At 41.2% G+C, this 22,913-nt stretch overlaps 2 protein-coding genes across 2 annotated transcripts; both read right to left on the bottom strand.

Moving 5' to 3' along the window:
* Positions 1-1,661: 1,661 nt before the first annotated feature.
* Positions 1,662-13,324, bottom strand: LOC124257815 (ubiquitin-related modifier 1-like). The gene is made up of 5 exons (XM_046691955.1): positions 13,260-13,324; positions 11,827-11,897; positions 9,470-9,551; positions 5,409-5,457; positions 1,662-2,160 (listed from the first exon to the last, which is right to left on the bottom strand). Exons 1-5 carry the CDS (start codon positions 13,286-13,288, stop codon positions 2,092-2,094), a joined length of 300 nt encoding a protein of 99 aa, XP_046547911.1. The 5' UTR covers positions 13,289-13,324; the 3' UTR covers positions 1,662-2,091.
* A 7,372-nt stretch (positions 13,325-20,696) lies between these two features.
* Positions 20,697-21,266, bottom strand: LOC124257818 (GTP-binding protein Di-Ras1-like). The gene has a single exon (XM_046691958.1). The coding sequence runs from the start codon at positions 21,264-21,266 to the stop codon at positions 20,697-20,699; it is 570 nt and encodes a 189-aa protein (XP_046547914.1).
* Positions 21,267-22,913: the final 1,647 nt, after the last annotated feature.

Here is a 22,913-nt window from a genome sequence, read left to right on the forward strand (position 1 = left end):
TAAATAGAAGTATTAGAATCTGTACTTTACTAAGAAAGTGTAATCCCAAATATAACATGTGTTACGATATAGTCTACTCAGTTACCAAGGTTTCCAGAAGATGAAAGACTGCAACCTAACCTTCTCATCGACAGAGACAGCTCAAAGTTCACCTGACAACTGGTAGTGAACACCATGAGTTTTGTCTAACCCTCTCACAATCATAAATTGACAAGAGTCCAAAGGGCCTAAAGCTATGAATACACAAAGACTCTCAGAAAGTAGTCAAATGTAACAAATGTTATATTTGGGACTATATTTTATAAGTTAATTGTAGTAGTTTTGGAGCTTAGGTGCAATTCAGAGAGTGCCTCCTTCAGAGGGTATGTGCTCAAATCCAAAACTTTGTACTATCCAAATTTTGTATTAAGGTTGACTGATGACACAACGTCTTATCCATGTTCACCCACTTTATTCAATTGATGATGATGATGATGATGATGATGAGAGTCAGTGAATGGGAGGATGTAATGCTCCCAGTAACAAAAGTACAATACACTTACCAGGGCTCGATTTAAGCATTTAGAACTTGCACTGGTGCAACCTGAAACTACTAAATGCAACCTCTTATGTATATCAACTTGCACCCAGTGCATGTTAATATTTTGTGTTCAAAGAACACAGACTTCAGCTGGAAAACAGAATGATGAGGAACTGACTTGGAACAGTGACTCTGATTATTGTAGGAACAGTGACTGAAGGACTTACTGCTCATGAAAGTTTAGGAAGTAAGATAACTACAGATTTCTTTTGTCATAATACGGTTCTAAACCGTTTTTACCAAAACTCAAGCAATATATACAATGTAAAAGCAGGAGATGCAGCCTGTTTTTGTTTGGTGCAACAAAGTGATTGCCTTAGGTTGCACTGGGTGCAAGTAGGTTCATTTCCTTAAATCGACCCCTGCACTTACTATGTGTGATTCTCTGATTCAGTGTTGTAATTAATTAACCGCAAAGATTTGAGATACTTCTGTTGAGGTTCATCCTCGATAATCTCCAGGGTATACGTTACGATCACCCTCCACTATACCCTGGATGCATCCACAGCTTGGCCCGATGATTTTATTACCTCCCTTGGCTGGCTTCTTATCCAATCAGGTGTCTACGCTGGGAAGTTGAGCAAACCAATCACAACTCACTTTCGCTTCTTAAAATATCTAACTGTTTAAACTTGGCAACACAATTGATGCAGAGGTACTCTGAAAGAGGTAGAAGGAGTTATTTTATATATTTTTTTAAAGTTTCAGATCTGTCAATTTGTCTGTATTATTTCCTCAAAAATCTGAGTGGCACTGCGAACAAACCTTCGCGACTGCGACTGCTATCTTTGTTGACACTGGCAAGCTCGGATGTAACGGCAGCTTAGCTGGTTGGCTACTGTAAGAATGCGGAGCCAGCAAAGGGAGGCAATATAATTATCGGGCCAAGCTGTGAATGCATCCAAGGTGTAGTGGAGAGTGATCGTAATGTATATCCTGGAGATTATCGAGGATGGTTGAGGTTAGGGACCGTTCATAATTCATGGTTTGGGGGTTGGGTGGGTGGGAGAGAGTTGTGTGTGTGTGTGTGTGTGGTTGATGATTTTAAAGGGGTCACCCATTTTCTGTTGGAGAGGTAGGGGTCATCAATTTTGTACATGTACAGGGGGGGGGAGGGACTGCTGTGAAATCACACCTAAGTAACTTGTTATATTGTTCATTCATACTTTGTCATTGATCCACCTCTGTACATCAAGGGGACAGTCTCTAACCCAGGCTCCACAGGGTTCTCAGGACAGTATTCATGAGCTTTACAGTCCTCTTGTCACACTCCAGCAAAATTACTGACAGTATCCTAGATATTACCTTTCGCCATTCAGAGTGTTAAAGGTTTGCACATATCCTCATCATGAGATATTTTACATGATCAATGAAATGTGAAACATTCACACTGACATGTGTAACATTCACTCTGAAATGTGAAACATTCACTCTGAAATGTGAAACATTCACACTGCCACATTCACACCGTCATATCCCAACTGAGATGTTCCGAGACGCCCATCGGTCAGTCAGCCTCCGTGTAGGGTCGAGATAAACACGATCCTGTCATTGTCCTGAAGTTCGTAGTCCAGCTCTCCCTGTATCAGGTAAAACAACAACACACTTGAATATGGGCTTCTCTCCATATATCAGGATGTATATCATGATCTATAAACAATCTCATTCAAATGAAAACACCGTTCCAAGATAGCTTCATCAAGTTATCGGTTCATTAAGGCGGTTTCTCAGATTTTCAACGGAACATTAGTTCATGGAACTGACATAAGATCCAGGTTAGAATTGCTCTTCTCTGTGTGTGTGTGTGTGTGTGTGTGTGTGTGTTTTGTTTTATGGGTATTTGTATAGCGCTACAGTCCATCCAGTAAGAGACGACTAATGGGATTGGGTAGTCAAATCAATGTATCCCATTTCCATAAATCAATGCTCATGTTTTCAGTCACTTGATTGTCTAGTCTAGACTATCATTTACAGACTGCTGTCATGTATAGTTTGAAAACTGCTGATTGCAGCTTTTAAATAACTAACAAGTCTATGGAGGTAATGATGTCAAAACATCCTTTAAAGCCTGTCAAGACCTACTCCAACCAACTTGACAAATGATTCCCTTAAACTGAGAAATGTTTCAAATTGGAGTAAAACATCCGGTCTTAATGAGACTGGATTTATCATTAACTTGAAAGATCTCAATCTCTGCTGAATAATGTTTGTACTCTGCAGAAACAGTTCGTTCTTACAATCGATGAAATCCATCTGGAGCATGATCAGAGGTTGAGTCTCCCCCTTGACAAGCACTGACCACCCTCTGGAGGTCTCACACTCAGTGTCATGTGGTCATGGTGACTGGTCCTGTACAGGTTGAGTCTCCCCCTTGACAAGCACTGACCACCCTCTGGAGGTCTCACTCAATGTCATGTGGTCATGGTGACTGGTCCTGTACAGGTTGAGTCTCCCCCTTGACAAGCACTGACCACCCTCTGGAGGTCTCACACTCAATGTCATGTGGTCATGGTGACTGGTCCTGTACAGGTTGAGTCTCCCCCTTGACAAGCACTGACCACCCTCTGGAGGTCTCACTCAATGTCATGTGGTCATGGTGACTGGTCCTGTACAGGTTGAGTCTCCCCCTTGACAAGCACTGACCACCCTCTGGAGGTCTCACACTCAGTGTCATGTGGTCATGGTGACTGGTCCCGTACAGGTTGAGTCTCCCCCTTGACAAGCACTGACCACCCTCTGGAGGTCTCACACTCAGTGTCATGTGGTCATGGTGACTGGTCCTGTACAGGTTGAGTCTCCCCCTTGACAAGCACTGACCACCCTCTGGAGGTCTCACACTCAGTGTCATGTGGTCATGGTGACTGGTCCTGTACAGGTTGAGTCTCCCCCTTGACAAGCACTGACCACCCTCTGGAGGTCTCACTCAATGTCATGTGGTCATGGTGACTGGTCCTGTACAGGTTGAGTCTCCCCCTTGACAAGCACTGACCACCCTCTGGAGGTCTCACACTCAATGTCATGTGGTCATGGTGACTGGTCCTGTACAGGTTGAGTCTCCCCCTTGACAAGCACTGACCACCCTCTGGAGGTCTCACACTCAATGTCATGTGGTCATGGTGACTGGTCCTGTACAGGTTGAGTCTCCCCCTTGACAAGCACTGACTACCTCTGGAGGTCTCACTCAATGTCATGTGGTCATGGTGACTGGTCCTGTACAGGTTGAGTCTCCCCTTGACAAGCACTGACCACCTCTGGAGGTCTCACTCAAGTGTCATGTGGTCATGGTGACTGGTCCTGTACAGGTTGAGTCTCCCCTTGACAAGCACTGACTACCCTCTGGAGTCTCACACTCAATGTCATGTGGTCATGGTGACTGGTCCTGTACAGGTTGAGTCTCCCCCTTGACAAGCACTGACTACCCTCTGGAGGTCTCACACTCAATGTCATGTGGTCATGGTGACTGGTCCTGTACAGGTTGAGTCTCCCCCTTGACAAGCACTGACTACCCTCTGGAGGTCTCACACTCAATGTCATGTGGTCATGGTGACTGGTCCTGTACAGGTTGAGTCTCCCCCTTGACAAGCACTGACTACCCCTCTGGAGGAGGTCATGGTGACTGGTCCTGTACAGGTTGAGTCTCCCCTCACCCTCTGGAGATCTACACTCAATGTCATGTGGTCATGGTGACTGGTCCTGTACAGGTTGAGTCTCCCCCTTGACAAGCACTGACTACCCTCTGGAGGTCAATGTCATGTGGTCATGGTGACTGGTCCTGTACAGGTTGAGTCTCCCCCTTGACAAGCACTGACTACACTGAGGTGACTGGTCTTGCACAGGTACTTGTTTGTTCATGTTGAGCAAGGCACACCAGCAATATTCCAACTACATCACAGCAGTCTGTAATCAAGGCTGGACCAGACAATCCAGTGACTGATATTATGAGCAGAAATTCAAGCTCTCAGCCGAGTAAAAGACTGTGACAATCTCATCTATCCAATTGCTATTATGACCAGCCAGGTGATTAACCTCTGTATCTGCTGGGATGATATTCTAGGAAACCTACACTAAGCCCTGGATCATTCCAGTGTTTTTCACAATCGCTAAAGTACCAGCCTTTGGTTTTTGCTGACTGAGCAATCTGACACTGACATCAGGGAAAGGGGGAGGGAGGTAACTTGTATTAACTAGAAACCAAAGACTTCACCAGTTCTAATGGACACAGACAGATCCTTCCATCCCCAAAGTTTTTTGTGGCTTTCTTTGCGTGTCAGTCATTTTTCAATTCTAAATTTCTTGCAATTGTTTTGTATGATAATAATCATGGGATGCCTTGTGTTGTTGATATTGACAACCCTACATTAATGCTGGTTTTAACTTGAAATCTTATTGGTATGTTAGACACTGCGGACTAACCAATGAAATAAGCAATTGGGAATTAAGGGCAGGTAATTTGACATTGTGAGATTTGTGGAAATTGATCCAGGGGTGAGTGTTGGTTCAAGCAAAATGCCAGCCCTGGAGCTATAGGTGATGATGTAAGCATGTATTAACATCATTGAGTGAGTGAGTGAGTTTAGTTTTATGCCGCACTCAGCAATATTCCAGCTATATGGCGGCGGTCTGTAAATAATCGAGTCTGGACCAGACAATCCAGTGATCAGCAGCATGAGCATCGATCTGTGCAATTGGGAACCGATGATATGTGTCAACCAAGCCAGCGAGCCTGACCACCGATCCGTTAGTAGCCTCTTACGACAAGCATGGATTACTGAAGGTTCATTCTAACCCATACCTTCACTGGTGTTAACATCATTGAGATCACACTCACCATCAGTTCCCAGTCAGCATCGTTCACCAGAACTAGGATTCCTGGTCGCCTGTATGACAAAACACAGCATCATCGACAGTGTCATACAGCATCACCCACAGTGTCAAACAGCATCACCCATATCATACAGCAACGTCAACCGTATCATACAGTATCACCCTGGATGTCATACAGTATTGTCAATCGTATCATACAGCATTGTTGTCAGTGTCATACAGCATCACCCACAGTATCATACATCATCACCCACAGTATCATACAGCATCACCCACAGTGTCATTCAGCATCACCCACAGTATCATACAGCATCACCCACAGTATCATACAGCATCAAGTTAATATTTAATGTCAGCATCACAATACAGTCAGCCATACAGTCATGAAAACAATTTATACAATCAAAGAGAAGCATCACCCGCACAGTGTCATACATACAGTCATACAGCCCACAGTGTCATACAGCATCACCCACAGTGTCATACAGCATCACCCTGAATGGCATACAGTATCACCCTGAGTATCATACAGCATTGCATCATCATACAGTATCACCCACAAAGCCCCACAGCATCATGTCAGCAGCATCCCACAGTATCATACAGCATCACCAACAGTATCATACAGCATCACCCACAGTATCATACAGCATCACCCACAGTATCATACAGCATCACCCACAGTATCATACAGCATCACCCACAGTATCATACAGCATCACCCACAGTATCATACAGCATCACCCACAGTATCATACAGCATCACCCACAGTATCATACAGCATCACCCACAGTATCATACAGCATCACCCACAGTATCATACAGCATCACCCACAGTATCATACAGCATCACCCACAGTATCATACAGCATCACCCACATTGTCATACAGCATCACCCACAGTGTCATACAGCATCACCCACAGTATCATACAGCATCACCCACAGTATCATACAGCATCACCCACAGTATCATACAGCATCACCCACAGTATCATACAGCATCACCCACAGTATCATACAGCATCACCCACAGTATCATACAGCATCACCCACAGTATCATACAGCATCACCCACAGTATCATACAGGATCACCCACAGTATCATACAGCATCACCCACAGTATCATACAGGATCATCACCCACAGTGTCATACAGCATCACCCACAGTATCATACAGCATCACCCACAGTGGCATACAGCATCACCCACAGTATCATACAGCATCACCCACAGTATCATACAGCATCACAAGTATCATACAGCATCACCCACAGTATCATACAGCATCACCACAGTATCATACAGCATCACCCACAGTATCATACAGCATCACCCACAGTATCATACAGCATCACCCACAGTATCATACAGCATCACCCACAGTATCATACAGCATCACCCACAGTATCATACAGCATCACCCACAGTATCACTTACATCACCCACAGTATCATACAGCATCACCCACAGTGTCATACAGCATCACCCACAGTATCATACAGCATTGTACCACAGTGTCATACAGCATCACCCACACAGCATACAGCATCACCCACAGTATCATACAGCATCACCCACAGTATCATACAGCATCACCCACAGTATCATACAGCATCACCCACAGTATCATACAGCATCACCCACAGTATCATACAGCATCACCCACAGTATCATACAGCATCACCCACAGTATCATACAGCATCACCCACAGTATCATACAGCATCATCCACATGGTATCATACAGCATCACCCACAGTGTCATACAGCATCACCCACAGTATCATACAGGATCACCCACAGTATCATACAGCATCACCCACAGTATCATACAGGATCACCCACAGTATCATACAGCATCACCCACAGTATCATACAGGATCACCCACAGTATCATACAGCATCACCCACAGTATCATACAGCATCACCCACAGTATCATACAGCATCACCCACAGTGGCATACAGCATCACCTACAGTATCATACAGCATCACCCACAGTATCATACAGCATCACCCACAGTGTCATTCAGCATCACCCACAGGGTCATACAGCATCACCCACAGTATCATACAGCATCACCCACGTCATACAGCATCACCCACAGTATCACACAGCATCACCCACAGTATCATACAGCATCACCCACAGTGTCAAACAGCATCATATCACACATCACCCACAGTATCATACAGTATCACCCTGGATGTCATACAGTATTGTCAATCGTATCATACAGCATTGTTGTCAGTGTCATACAGCATCACCCACAGTGTCATACAGCATCACCCACAGTATCATACAGCATCACCCACAGTGTCATACAGCATCACCCACAGTATCATACAGCATCACCCACAGTGTCATACAGCATCACCCACGAAGTCATACAGCATCACCAACAGTATCATACAGCATCACCCACAGTATCATACAGCATCACCCACAGTATCATACAGCATCACCCACAGTATCATACAGCATCACCCACAGTGTCATACAGCATCACCCACAGTATCATACAGCATCACCCACAGTATCATACAGGATCACCCACAGTATCATACAGCATCACCCACAGTATCATACAGCATCACCCACAGTATCATACAGGATCACCCACAGTATCATACAGCATCACCCACAGTATCATACAGCATCACCCACAGTGGCATACAGCATACAGCATCAGCATCACCAACAGTATCATACAGCATCACCCACAGTATCATACAGCATCACCCACAGTATCATACAGCATCACCCACAGTATCATACAGCATCACCCACAGTGTCATACAGCATCACCCACAGTATCATACAGCATCACCCACAGTGTCATACAGGATCACCCACAGTATCATACAGCATCACCCACAGTATCATACAGCATCACCCATATCCACAGCAATCAACCGTATCATACAGTATCACCCTGGATGTCATACATTGTCCGGTATCACAGGATTGTCAGTGTCATACAGCATCACCCACAGTGTCATACAGCATCACCCACAGTATCATACAGCATCACCCACAGTATCATACAGCATCACCCACAGTATCATACAGCATCACCCACAGTATCATATAGCATCACCCACAGTGGCATACAGCATCACCCACAGTATCATACAGCATCACCCACAGTGTCATTACAGCATCACCCATATCATACAGCATCGCCCACAGTATCATACAGTATCACCCTGGAGTATCATATTGCATCACCCACAGTGTCATACAGCATCACCAACAGTGGCATACAGCATCACCCACAGTATCATACAGCATCACCCACAGTGTCATACAGCATCACCCATAGTGGTCATACAGCATCACCCACAGTATCATACAGGATCACCCACAGTGTCATACAGGAATCATACAATATTGTGGCATACAGCATCACCCACAGTATCATACAGGATCACCCACAGTATCATACAGCATCACCCACAGTGTCATACAGCATCACCCACAGTATCATACAGCATCACCCACAGTATCATACAGCATCACCCACAGTGTCATACAGCATCACCCACAGTATCATACAGCATCACCCACAGTATCATACAGCATCACCCACAGTGGCATACAGCATCACCCACAGTATCATACAGCATCACCCACAGTGGCATACAGCATCACCCACAGTATCATACAGCATCACCCACAGTGGCATACAGCATCACCCACAGTATCATACAGCATCACCCACAGTATCATACAGGATCACCCACAGTATCATACAGGATCACCCACAGTATCATACAGCATCACCCACAGTATCATACAGCATCACCCACAGTATCATACAGGATCACCCACAAAAATAAGTAGGGCAAATCTTGGACACCAAGACAAACATAACATGAGATTACCATGGAAACGAAGTCATATACATCACTTGTTTAGTACACTTGTTCTGATTTGCACTGTCAAGGACAACCATGCAACAACTGTCATATTTCAATATATTCATAGTTAATAATAAATGGCTACTACACATCGTTTAATGTTTACACCATAGAGGTAACCATTGTGACCACACTTACACAGTTTCCCCTTGCATAAACAATTCTGGACGTTCCTGCAGCAAGTTGTCTCGGATCCAAGGGAGGAACCTCCTCATGTTCCCTGCAGAAAACTTGTAATATTGAAATTGTACAAATCACATGTATGCATGCACAAAATGTGTCTGACTGACTGACCCATGCACAAAATATGTCTCACTGATAACACATGCACAAAATGTGTCTCACTGATAACACATGCACAAAATGTGTCTCACTGATAACACATGCACAAAATATGTCTAACACATGCACAAAATGAGTCTGACTGATAACACATGCACAAAATAATAATAGCAAGCATTGTCACTAAGGTGACATAATCCCCCGCAGCAAATTATCAAATCAAACTTATAAAGTAATGAAAGTTTCAGATGAAGGTAAATGTCAACAAAAACCATGACCAGTCAACCTCTCTTGATATCTTGCTCTTTATTTGTTCAAACACACACATATTTTTGACCTTGGCATGAATGTTATAGTGTATGAAATATGCAAAAATAGTACTAAAGAAATTGCTTATTGAAAAACATTCAAGGGAAATCTTGAAAGTCTATGAAGAAAATCCAGTGAACCGTTCTTGAAATATCTTCCTGACAATTCAGGTTAACATGCTGAAATCTTCAAAGTGTCGCCATGACCTTGCAAATTATGTGAAGGTTACCACAATTGACTGGACCCTGCACCTTCCCTATATAAAGCTGGGTCTTGAATATGAAGAAAATCCAGTGAACGGTTCTTGAGATAGCTTAACATGCAGGTTAACATGCTGAAATCTTCAAAGTGTCGCCATGACCTTGAAAATTATGTGAATGTCACCAAAATCAACTGGGCCCTGCGCCTTCCCTAGATAAAACTTTAAAGTCTTTGAAATGAAGGTCAAGGTCATCAAACCTGACTTGGACCTTTCTTATACTGTGATGAAGCTAGGTACCAAATATGAAAAGAATCTAGTCAACGGTTCTTAAGATATTCCAATTCGTACGTACAGACGTACGGACAGGCGGACTGAGCCAAATACTATGCCCCGCTTCACGCTAAACCCGCGGTGGGGGATAATAATAACTAAAGATTTATATAGCGCATTTACCAGCTGAGCACAGCTGCTCAAAAGCACTGCTAGAGTCTGACAACGTATGGATATACACAAAGCTAGGAATGTCTATTTGTATGCCTCTTGGAACAAGTGAGTCTTGATGGCAAAAAATGTGTCTGACTGACTGACCGCGAAGCACAAAATGTGTCTGACTGACTGACCAATGCACAAAATGTGTCTGACTGACTGTTGGAGAAGTTGGTTGACCAGTAGCCTACACATTATTTGTGCATATTTGGCCAGATGTGCCAACCATGGATTATTCTTTGATTATCAACCAGAATATCAGCTGAAACTCTTTCAGTGTCTAAGTGTAGATTAACAATGTTCATAATCTTTGACACGCGACCAAACATTTCTAGTGTTATGCTCACAGTGAATGGCAAATTATTGGATACCTATCAATCTCCATTACTAGTGTTGTTCAGCAGTTTGAAAAAAAGATGGAAGTGAAATAGACCTGCATGCATTAAAACATTATCACACCCGTGAAAATCTGGGTTAGAATTGATCTTTAGTAACCCATGCTTTTCGTAAGAGGCGACTAATGGGATTGTGAGGTCAGGCTCGCTGACTTGGTTGACACGTGTCATCATATCCCAATTGCGTAGATTGATGCTCATGCTGTTGACCACTTGATTGTGTGGTCCAGGCTTGATTATTTCAAGGGCTGCCGCCATAGAGCTGGAATATTGCTGAGTGCAGCGTAAAACTGAACTCGCTCACTCACTAAAACATCATCTGTTTTATATCCAATACATTCAAGGTGGTTATAGCTATAGCCACATCTCAGCAAAACAGCACTGGGAGGAAATGGAACCCAACAAATTCAGTAGCAGCTACTGAAATCAGAGTTGTGCCCCAAGCCAAACAGCTACTTATTGAAAGGTGAAAACTGCACCTTATTTTTTTACTTTTTTACTTTGTTGTCAAAAAGAGAGAGAGTGAGACACATAGTCATAACTTAAGCCACAGCTGTCAGAAAGTAACAATACATAAAACAGAACAGGTTCACATGCACAGATCACTGTGAAATGTTAATTGCCTCCAAATGGATTTACATTACTAGTCTTTAGCCTAGGGGTTAAGGTGTTCGCTTGTCATGCCGAAGACCTGGGTTCGATTTCCCACAACGGGTACAATGCGTAAAGCCCATTTCTGGTGTCCCTTGCCGTGATATTGCTGTGAAATATTGCTAAGAGTGGCGTAAAACCCACTCACTCACTCAATCAATCACCCTTACATGTCTCATTTCTGTCTGGGAGATTCACATCATGTTTCTTGACTTTATTAAACAGCAGCTCTGCTCCACCACTACAAAAAATAAGCATCATACAGAATGACGTTATAAGAAGAGTATACTGATGATGAAGCCCATTAGAGCTGATAATCATACCATGCTTGTCGTAAGCAGTGACTAAGGAACAGTTAATAATTTATGGCTGGGGGGGGGCTGATGGTGTGTGTGTGTGTGTGTGTGTGTGTGTGTGTGTATGTGTGTGTGTATGTGTGTGTGTGTGTGTGTGTGTGTATGACCCATTTTCTTCAGGGGAGGTAGGGAGGGCATCAATTTTGTACACGTGTACAGGGGGTGGGGCAGCTATTTTGTACATAAATATTATCAGAAATTATGCTTTAAAATTATGGGAAGGGCAGGTGGGTCATTGATTTTGTACATGACATGCAGGAGGGGTCACTTACTTTGTACATATATTTTAGGGTGTGTGTGTGTGTGTGTGTGTGTGTTGTCATTCACATTGTACATGCTTCTCAATAAAAATCATCATCACTCACCCTAGCCATAAATTATGAACGGTCCCTAACTAGATCAGGTGGTCAGACTCACCGACTTCGTTGACACAATCGTATCCGAGTTGATGCTCATGATGTCAATTACTGGATTGTATGGTGCAGATTTGATTACTAAACAATCACAGACCATCCTCGAAAAGCTGTAATATTGCTGGGTGCAGCTTTGTACAACGATGAGGTCCCCCAAACCCCTATCCTTTCTCATCATACCACAAATAATAATCTATACAGGGTGAGGTGAAAATGATGTATGGCTACTGGCTATACAAGTTTAACATGCCCATAAAGAAAATTCCTTTAACATGAAATATGACAGATAATATAATGATGATTATTATCCATATGGTGAAACATAACCAGTGTAATATATATCATATGTGCATATGTGCACATGTGCACATATCATTTTTACTTAGCAATCATTGTTTCTGTATTTCGTCGTCTGTGACGTCATTAAACAATTGAACGTGACGTCAAGGAACAGGGCTGTCACACTTGCTCACCGTTTTACCCAAACGTACATGAATAAAATGGATAATAAAGAAATGATTACACTCGCAAGTGTGTCACACGACTTATACAAAACTCTTGCAAAATTGTGTATTGGCCGGGCTCTAGCTCGGGCAATACAATATTTCACACTCGTTTCGTATACCGGTAAGTCGTATAACACACTTGCTCGTGTAATAATATCTATATATTTTACGGTTGCTTCGTTGATTATTCGTACATGCTAGACAGTCTTCACACGCTTTCTTGGAATCGTTCGAGGTGAGTTATCATTTTGAAAACAGATGAAACCAATCACCAACAAAGTCCAACCTTTCATCTTTCAAGTAAATAAGTATTTCACTGAAAATTTACCTCAACTCGAGAGTGACATTCAGTGACATGTTTGCCGGAACACATGCAACTTCCGTTAAGGGAGATAATACTGGCAACTGTGTTATTAAAAGTAGAAATAAACAGTTAACGAAATATGCACATCAATATTCATATTGAATAATCCCTTTTTATGGATCATAAACCATCGAAATGTATCGGAATACTGGAGTCATGTTAAGGTTGTCAAACGAGACACGTAGTTCTATTATCCTGTCCAAAGAATTAAATTGAGACCCAGTGACAGTGGTAGGGGTGGGGGTGGCATACTGTAAAACATGAAGTGGAGTCTTGGTGTGGGGCCTTGGAGTGGAGTCTTGGAGTGGAGTCTGAATGTAAATATTTAGGCGACCGAGTTTGTTTTGTTTTGACCATAAGGGTAGCTAAATCAGCACATTCGTTTCAACATCTGTAGCTGGTTGGTGTTATCAGTTTTATCAGAAGGCAGGAGGCATTTTGTATACACGTATCAGTTAGCCCTGTCAACTCCAGAAATGTCATTCTGTAACAGTACCATGTTAACTACCGGTCCTGCTCTGGGGCTGTGCTGCCATCAAGAAGAAAAATGTATATGAATAGAAGGGTGGATGAATGGAAGGATGGAGAAGCATGTAAATTATTTACAACCTATAAACAAAATATTAATAATGGCATTATTTATTAGCCACAAACGACATATATAACATTGTCACATGTAATTGCAAATTGTGTAGAGGAAGCCGTAGTAAGGGATAAAGAATGTAAATTAGGTCTATGCTATGACATACTAGTCATCAGGGAATATGACAGTTATTATTGCATGAATTATTTATTTCGAACTTAACAAAGAAATTGATTACAGAAGATACATAGCACTATATTATTCAAGAACCTGGATTTTTGTCAGTGATGGCAAAATGTCATAATTGTTTTTTTTTTTTCAAAACTAGCCATCTCTCTACACCCTTGAACTTACAAACAAAAAGCAAAACACATGCAGCAGATTATTTTGCAAGCTGACTGTTAGTGAGTTTCATCAGCTCTCTATGGCTTTGAAAATCTTGACTTTCTGTCAGGTTATGTATGGGCAGTCCATTGGAATGTGACAGATTAGAGGAAACACATCACTGATACTATCTGCCCTCAGAATGGCAGAGAGCTAAACCAGTGCTACTGAGGATTGCCATGTAAACATTTTCACAATCTCGATTACATTGCTGTCTACAAATGAAAGTATAATTGCACAGAGTTTGAATTTATGACGATTTATTAATAAGTTTGGAGTAAACTGACAAGCATTAACAAACATTTCTACGAGAGCTGTAAAAAAGAAAGACTAATCTCTAAGATGCGTAAGATAGATATTTATTGCACAGCATACCTTGAAGGGACAGTGGCAATATCGTATAAACTACACATATAATATATAGTGATAATACATTTGTAGAAACTTTAGGTATTCTAGCATATATATTAATTTGTAGTACTTTTGAAACCGATGATTTCGGAGGTATAAATGACAACTGGTAAGAGCCATTAATGGCATATTCTAAACAGTAATCAGTATTTACAGAAGTGGCAAGTGCACTTATACTCCAGACTCCATACTCCAGACTCCACTCCAAGACTCCACTCCGTATTTTACAGTATGCCGGTGGGGGTGGGGGGCAAACATTTCAATCTGTGATAAGGGGCAGGGGGTGGTCACACGAAATTAATGGTAATGACATACTTATATACACTGAATGCAGACAGCTAGGCTTCAGTTCATACTCACGATCGACATTGTCGACTGACTTAGGGCAGATCTATTAAGCAACATTCTAGATCTGGATTTGCGGATAGATGTACTGAACGGGCCTATTGAGCACATTAGGCAAGGCGTACAAGTGCACAAAAGACCAATACTCTACACTTTAGTAGTTTTCAAGACAATCTCCCCTGTATCGTATCCTTCTATCTTTCTCTGACCCGTGAAGGTCCGGATTAGAATTGATCTTCAGTAACCCATGCCTGTTGTAACCGCCTCACTGGTGTAGTGGTTAGAGCGTCCACCCGGAGAGCGGAAGGTCGCGGATTCCATCCCCGATCGCGTCATACCAAAAGACGTTAAAATATGGTACTTGTTGGTCCCTGCCTGGCGCTCGGCATTAATGGGTACAACGACTGGTAGGCTCGGAGTCAGTATAATGTGTCTGAGTGGGGTATTCATGCTTCACTGCAGCATGTGGGCTAGCACTATAAACCAGTTTAAGTCTGGGCTAGTACAAGCAGCCGCACATACACATACACATGCATGCACGTCGTCATATGAGCGAAATATTCTCAAGCACGACTAGTTTAATGGGATCCGGCGGTCAGGCTCGCTGACTTGGTCATCGGTTCCCAATTGCGCAGATCGATGCTTATGCTGTTGATCACTGGATTGTCTGGTCCAGACCCGATTATTTACAGCTGGAATATTGCTGAGTGCGGCGTAAAACTAAACTCACTCACTCCCATCTTTCTCTTTTGAGACAAAGGAGGATGTTTTCCACACCAGCTCTAAGTGTGAACTCGGAAACATTGTATTCAAGTCCATAAATGATTTGTGACGCAGCAAGCCAAAAACGAACTACCGCCTCCATAACACCTCAGTGGGGTCAGATGAAGTGGGGGATCACGCTTTAAAACAGTATCAACATCTGCAGTATATTTATCTGGAAAATTTGTACTGAGTGTAGTGTTTAAATCTGAAAAAAAGTACTGACTGATTGAGTTTGGTTTTAAGCCGCTTTTAGCAATATTCCAGCAACATCACGGCGGGGAACACCAGAAATGGGCTTCACACATTGTACCCATGTAGGGATTCGAACCCGGGTCTTCGGCATGACGAGCCAACATTTTAACCACTAGGCTACCCCACCGCCCCTGAAAAAAAGTAACTTCAATCAAAAGCCGACCCGTGAAGGTCTGGGTTAGAATGAATCTTCAGTAACCCATGCTTGTCGTAAGAGACAAATATAGGGATCGGGTGGTCAGGCTCGCTGACTTGGTTGACACATGTCATCGGCTCCCAGTTGCGCAGATCGATGCTCATGCTGTTGATCACTGGATTGTCTCGTCCAGACTCGATTATTTACAGACCGCTGGAATATTGCTGAGTGCGGCGTAAAACTAAACTCACTCAATCAATCAATCAAAAGACAATCCAAACCAGTTTTTTGAACATTCAATAATCCTTTTTATGAATTGTGTTATAAAACATATTCTCCCTATGTTTGGACTAGGGAATTATTGCTGAGGCATAATAAAGAGACTAATATAATAAAGTCATCGACTTCTAATATAAGTCCGTTTGATTACATTTGAGACCGATGAATTGCTTACTAACACAAAATTTAATAATTGCAACAAAACCAAATGTTGCACAGTCACATGAAATCGACAGACCGACTCTGATGATTTGTCTCATAATTTTGGACACCCAAATAAAAATGTTGTTTATCAAACGTTCATTATTTTTACGAGTGGGGACCACTTGCTGGTAGAACAGCCAGGTAATTAACAAGCGTGTGTTGCGAAATTTCACTTTCACACGTGCAACTCCCACACCTGGCTGTTCTACCATGATCGTTTGCTAAACGTTACATTTTTAATCGTGTTAGAGTAGCTCAGGTCAAGCTGAACAAGCTGCACCATGCACAGGGCTTGACCAGCCGATTGATAGAACCGGATCCATTCTACCACCCACCTAAGTGAAGTAAGGGTCGAAGGGGTGTATTGACCAAAGGAACGCTATTTCTGAAACCAGTGCCCTCAACCACCAGAATCCCGTACTCTACCGACACCGGGGCGCAACCCATGGCAAACAGGCTGCCCAATTTATAGTCAGTTAAGATAATTTTGTCTGTCTGCTGTAAATATGTTTCCTACAGACAGAATGCTGGTTGTTTAACTTCCTGGATAATATTTGTAGATCATTAAAATTTGTTTTAAATCCTCTACAATTCAACTAAATCAAAGGTTGAGAACCGTTCATCTCTCATATTTAAATACTGAGCGATGTTTGTCATCAGCAAGAAACTGCGTCACATGGAACGTGCAAGTACAGGTGATCTGACAACTGACAGATACTTTATACTCCACATTGCTATGGCAACATTTATCACGTGTGATAGATGTCAGATGATATTGAACATTCTAGTTTATATGTACTTTATATATGAGTCATTCTCAAAATTCGTGCATATTTCATGTAGGCAAAAATTGTAAATTTTGTTTTCTTGTTTTACTTTGAAATGTGGTTGATTACGTTCATAGTATTCTGATATAAAAACGATAAATTATGCAAGCTTAACGACGTTTCATTTTTCATATTTTACCCTTTTTATTAGAAATGTCATGAAATTGCGTCACTACCGTTATGAAATTTGTAACGTCATTTAGAAAAGAAAAACTCCAAAGATGATAGTTATTTAATGTACATATATATTAAACTATCTAGTTTTACAATATAACATGGCTAATGAGAAATTTTATATCTATTACTTAAAAGGGGCCGACAAGTCACAAAAATTCTTTCATTTCTGTTTTGCTTATGTAAAGTAATATGTAGCGAAAAATTTAAAATGAGAATATGAATTATATTATGCTTACTTGAAGCTCTACTACCAAACATAACTGCACTACAAATTCCAGACATAAACAGATAAATCAATTTTAATTAAATAAGGAAAATAATATTGTTATGGCATTGACATTGGAATTAATTGTTAGGGTAGTGACACAATAACGGCAGTGACAGTTTTAATAATAGCCAGTTTTATATGGTTACTTTAAAAGATAATTTGATGAAATGTGTCAATCAGATATTTAAGAATGTTTGAAGAATATGTAATAGGCAAAAGATTTACTTAACGGTGTCCCTGTCATGTAAAAATCAGGTAAAGACTGCATGTTACGGCAGTGACATTGTGGTGGTATGTAATGTCACTACCGTAACGGCCCTATCACAGCCATTTTCTTCTTTTCACAGCCGTTACACTTCCCTGTCCTTACCGTAACAAAAACATCATACTTATATGCTTATTATATTTATTCATTTGATACAATGTTTTTATATTAAATAAGATTCCAAAACATTTGAAATCTTTGAATTGAAAATTTAGATACAATCAACATTAAACTAGAAAAATGGCACTGCCGTCACAAAATCTGTCCTTACCGTAACAAAACCTATGATAACAGCAGTGACCGTAATGATAGTGACAGCCACTAATAATATCAGTTTTAAAACAATAACTGGTCCCCAAAGTTTACTGAGCACATGGTTTCAAATGATTTCCCCTACTGTCTAAGGTACTTGGCATTGTTTGGCTTCACAAAATTATTTGGTTTCAGCGGTAACCACCGTAACGGTAAGGACATGCAAAAATCTCAGATATCATTTTGTACACACCTTTTTTTGTGATAAAATTCAGCAAATATGATTTTTTATTGTGTCATTGTTTCACTGCCATTTTTCCTCACTGCTATGCTTGCAAACATGAAGTAGAATTAGAAGATAGTACAGGGAGTAATCAATATTGCAATTTTTGGGATGATGTTACGGTAGTGACATCAAACCTTGTAACAAAGTTTGACCTTTTTTTACAAAATGTTTTTCCATACAAAAAGGGCCAAAACCACGCCAAGCATGTAGCTGTAACATCATTAATTATGATATGTTAAAAAATTTCCTTTGGAAAAGATGAAAAAGACAATAAAAATTCGAATTGCACATCGGCCACTGGAGTTGTGGCACATGAAAATTTAGTAAAATTGGGTGGTTTTGGGGGTTCAAAATAAATATAAAATATTTTTTCCTCAATTTTGTTATTGTAAAGTGTAGAATAAACTGAGATAAATTAGTTACCATAATTTTATTTTTTGGATTTTGACTTAAGTTTGTCGGGTACAAACATATAACATAAATATGCACGAATTTAGAGAATGACTCATATACGACTGTCAAGAAAGGTCATATCCGATCTGTGTAGTCACGTCATCATTTGCTTGCCGCTTTGGCGAGAATAACCATGCCTACAAAAGTCGGTATGGCGAGAATACACCATATGCGGAAATCAGCGTTTTCATTTTGTTTTTTTCTACCTAGTTGATTATGTACTGAACGATTGGATAATATACCACACACAATCAGTAGAAGAACAATCAGGTTTTTGTATGACAACATTTAATCTTTCGTGACCATGACAGATAAACACGATTTATCAGAAAAATGACGTTTTCTTCACTTCTATGGAGTAGCATATGTGTAGATTGATCATTCTTGTGCAGAATGGCACAACCCGATCTATACTACCCATCAAAAGTCTAACATACAACAGATGTTCATATGATACATTCGGTTCCATTAGCCACTCGTGTTACAATCGCTTTGTCTCATGGCGTCTACAAAATTCTACAAATGGGACCGTTAAGATTTTGTGAGGAATGTAGCAGCTTTTGAGGTTTCTGTGAATCACAGTGAGCTGATGATCCTTCTATGAATTGATGTCCTTTTCACGGAGCTGAACTTATTTCTGGTCAGTTGACATTCTTACTCCTCAGCACTGCTACTGCTGCTGCTGCTGCTGATTGTGGTAACTATACACATCTCAATAGCATGTGCTGGGGCCTGTATTTGATTGATGGCCTCTAAAAGACTCATGCAGCCCAGCCCACCCTTGACGTATGTCAAAGAAATAAGTCCATAAGACGGATAAATGAGTGAGTGAGTTAAAATTTAACGTCACCTCGGCAATATTTCAGCCATATAGTGACGAGAAAGGTTTTACATACACAATAAATATAAGTTGCTGAATAATCAGTCATCAAAGGACTGTAAAATCACAGATGGAGTCTAAAACTGGCATGTAAATGTAAAACTATTTTATTTACGAAGACAATACAACATAAAAACAGGCTATAGGTCACCAACAACTGAAGGTAGATCACCATACTAGGAACCATGGGGACTTACAGTTCTTTTGCTACCTGCATAGACCCTAGTTGGATTTACACCGACGGATAAATGAACCAAATGCGTATTTCGTATAGCAATCTTATCTATTTGAAGCATATTATGTATAAACAATTTGACTGCCTTCATTCAACACAGTAGGTAGGTCAATATATAAAAGGGCAATAAAAGATCAAACACTTCATGTAATGACACAATATTGTGAAACCAGTCGAATAAAAAGACAGAGTGGCAACGTGATCATCACTGTCATTATGAACATTTCAAATCCCATCAATATCGTGGCAGCTGTTCATGCGCATGTAAGCTTTGTAGTTGGGTAAACTCCTACAAGTGTTGTCTTATAATTATCTTAGATGAGACATTTCCTTATCAAACACTTATCAATGTTGTAATTTTTAAAAGGGTTTTCGAACCACCACAGAGGCCCAAACACATCAGACACTGGTCATTCTGCGGTCTGCTGCCCTTTGCATTGACTGCTTAGCTCCGATAATATTGAACATCTCTTTTAACACCTCTTTCAGATCTCCTGGATTGCCGGCGGATGCTTCCTTGTAGCTCAAACCCCACTCGATTGTAACAAGGCAGTCTGCGGTCTCTGGACCCATGATCCGTGGAGAAGACGTGGCTCGGTTGTAGCCAACAACCAGTAATGGCACGTCCTCTCCCTTCAGTTCAATTATACGTTCTCTGAATGCTGAGATGGTCTGGAAGCAGTCTTCATCGTCCATGTAGAAGACGAGGATAAAAGCATCACTCATGATCACAGAAAGTCGATTTATCCCAGCTACCAGGCCCTGAAGTCTGCTCATGCTGAGGGTGTTCAGTGACGCTGATGCCATGTCTGTTTCTGTCTGGAAGGTTTGCTTGAGGGCTTCAGTTACATCTCTTGGGCCACATGCTAGAAGACGACACTCCTTTGATCCAGGACGCTCCCTTCTCCCCGTCAGGGACATTGAGAAGGAGCGAACAATGTTTATAAATCTGCCTCTTATAGCTGCCATTTCTATTAAATGTAAGATTAAATGCGGAGAAGCCTTTGAGTCGTCCGTTTCTTGAGGTCCTCTTGGGTTGTTCTTGAGATAATGGGAATGTGGGAAGTGGGAATGTGACACTATTTGGAAACTAAGATGTCCTGATGAATATTGCAGAAGAGATGGAGCCTCGGACAGAGTTAGAATGTTGCTGATCACAATCTGTCCCTCCGCTACAGTACTTCACACCACAGACGTCTAAGGTCTGTCTATCTGACTGAGGTGATGGTAGTGTATATATATATATATACCATCTGTGACGTATACAGATTGAGGTGTGTTCCAATTTTGATGGCAGTTTCTTACTTTGGGCATTACTCTGGCATTATGCCACGAAAATGGAAAAGCTCATATATAGAATTTATGGCGCTGTATCATGAGCTTGCTCAAGGGCAGTATGTAGCTCATGTAATGAAAACAGTTCATTATAGTCATCACCATTGCCTGAGTTGAAATTTATCCTTTCCGTCTCTTGTTGTTTCTAATACTTCTGAAACTAAGGGACACAATTTGTTGCTGAAGAATGTTTGGCTATAGTTTCGTCAAGTTTATTTGCAATGGCAGCTTGTTTAGGTTATAAATTGTCACTGTCCTTCAGATGGTGAACAGTAGATTTTGAACCTTTGGTTTTTTTATTTGTATCATGTTCCCCACCTTTGAAACTGGTGTATGAGAACATAGTTTCTCCAAGACTGACGCATATTCTGTTTAAATGAACATCGAGCACTGAGATATTGAAATTTTAGCTTCACCAAATTATCGACTGAAGGGTGTCAGCAAAAATAATTTTCTGCTTTCTTTCTACATTTTTCTGGCCTGTTTGTGTTCATCATTACATCATGGTTTTCAAATATGTGCAGTTGCAGAGGTATTGTTTCGTCAACAATGTCTTAAAGTATAAACAAAACAAATGTACAGGAACGTCATTGTTCCTTAAAAGGACGTGCTTCACTTTTCCACTGATTAGTTAGGTTAGCCTTGGTGAAGTTCCTTCTTGATACAGATGGATCATCACCAGGGATGATAGGTATGAGAATGGTAGGGAAGTGATCACTTCCACATAGTTCATCATGGCTTAGGAACCTGATCATACAGATTTTGTTGATCCAACTCTCAAATATCAAACGTCTAGCAACAATTTGATGATTCGTATTAAGAAAAAGAGTGTCATGTATGATTCACCGCTGTACCAAAAGGAAGCACCTCCAGCTGCTTTATCTCCTGGACGAGAAAAGGAATGATAATCACTGTGCTGTCTTAAATCAAAAGTGTCTGTAGTTTTTAGATAAGTATTTTGGAGACATAATGCTGGCAGTTGAAAATCCATCAAAGTTTGTAGTTCGTTGCAGTTATTTTTTAAGTCCTTTGGAATTCCATAGCTCTGTATAGGCCAATTGTGGCGTGTTGGCTTAACTGGAGATGTCTGTCTAGTGAATGTAAGGAGGATAAGCGTGTTCTGTGACAGTGTAAATGCCACGTTTAGGTCCAAATGGATTCTGTATAGCAACCTCTCAAATTGAAGGGACGAAGGGTGTTTGTTTCCTATATGTTTTCCCTTTCTATTTTGTTTCGGATGTTTTGTCAGACGTTTGTGATGGTGTCTCAGTCTTAGATCCA

This window comes from Haliotis rubra, unplaced genomic scaffold (genome assembly GCF_003918875.1).
Source record: "Haliotis rubra isolate DU_JTF1 unplaced genomic scaffold, ASM391887v1 Scf674, whole genome shotgun sequence".
Lineage (NCBI taxonomy): Eukaryota > Metazoa > Mollusca > Gastropoda > Lepetellida > Haliotidae > Haliotis > Haliotis rubra.

Coding starts and splice junctions, on each gene's coding strand:
- LOC124257815 (XM_046691955.1), bottom strand. CDS start 13,288: ATGTCACTGAATGTCACTCTCGAGTTGAG. Junction 11,898..13,259: donor AATGTCACTCTCGAGTTGAG/GTAAATTTTCAG, acceptor TATTTTTTGTAG/TGGTGGAGCAGAGCTGCTGT. Junction 2,161..5,408: donor ATGCTGACTGGGAACTGATG/GTGAGTGTGATC, acceptor TACCTGATACAG/GGAGAGCTGGACTACGAACT.
- LOC124257818 (XM_046691958.1), bottom strand. CDS start 21,266: ATGGCAGCTATAAGAGGCAGATTTATAAACATTGTTCGCTCCTTCTCA.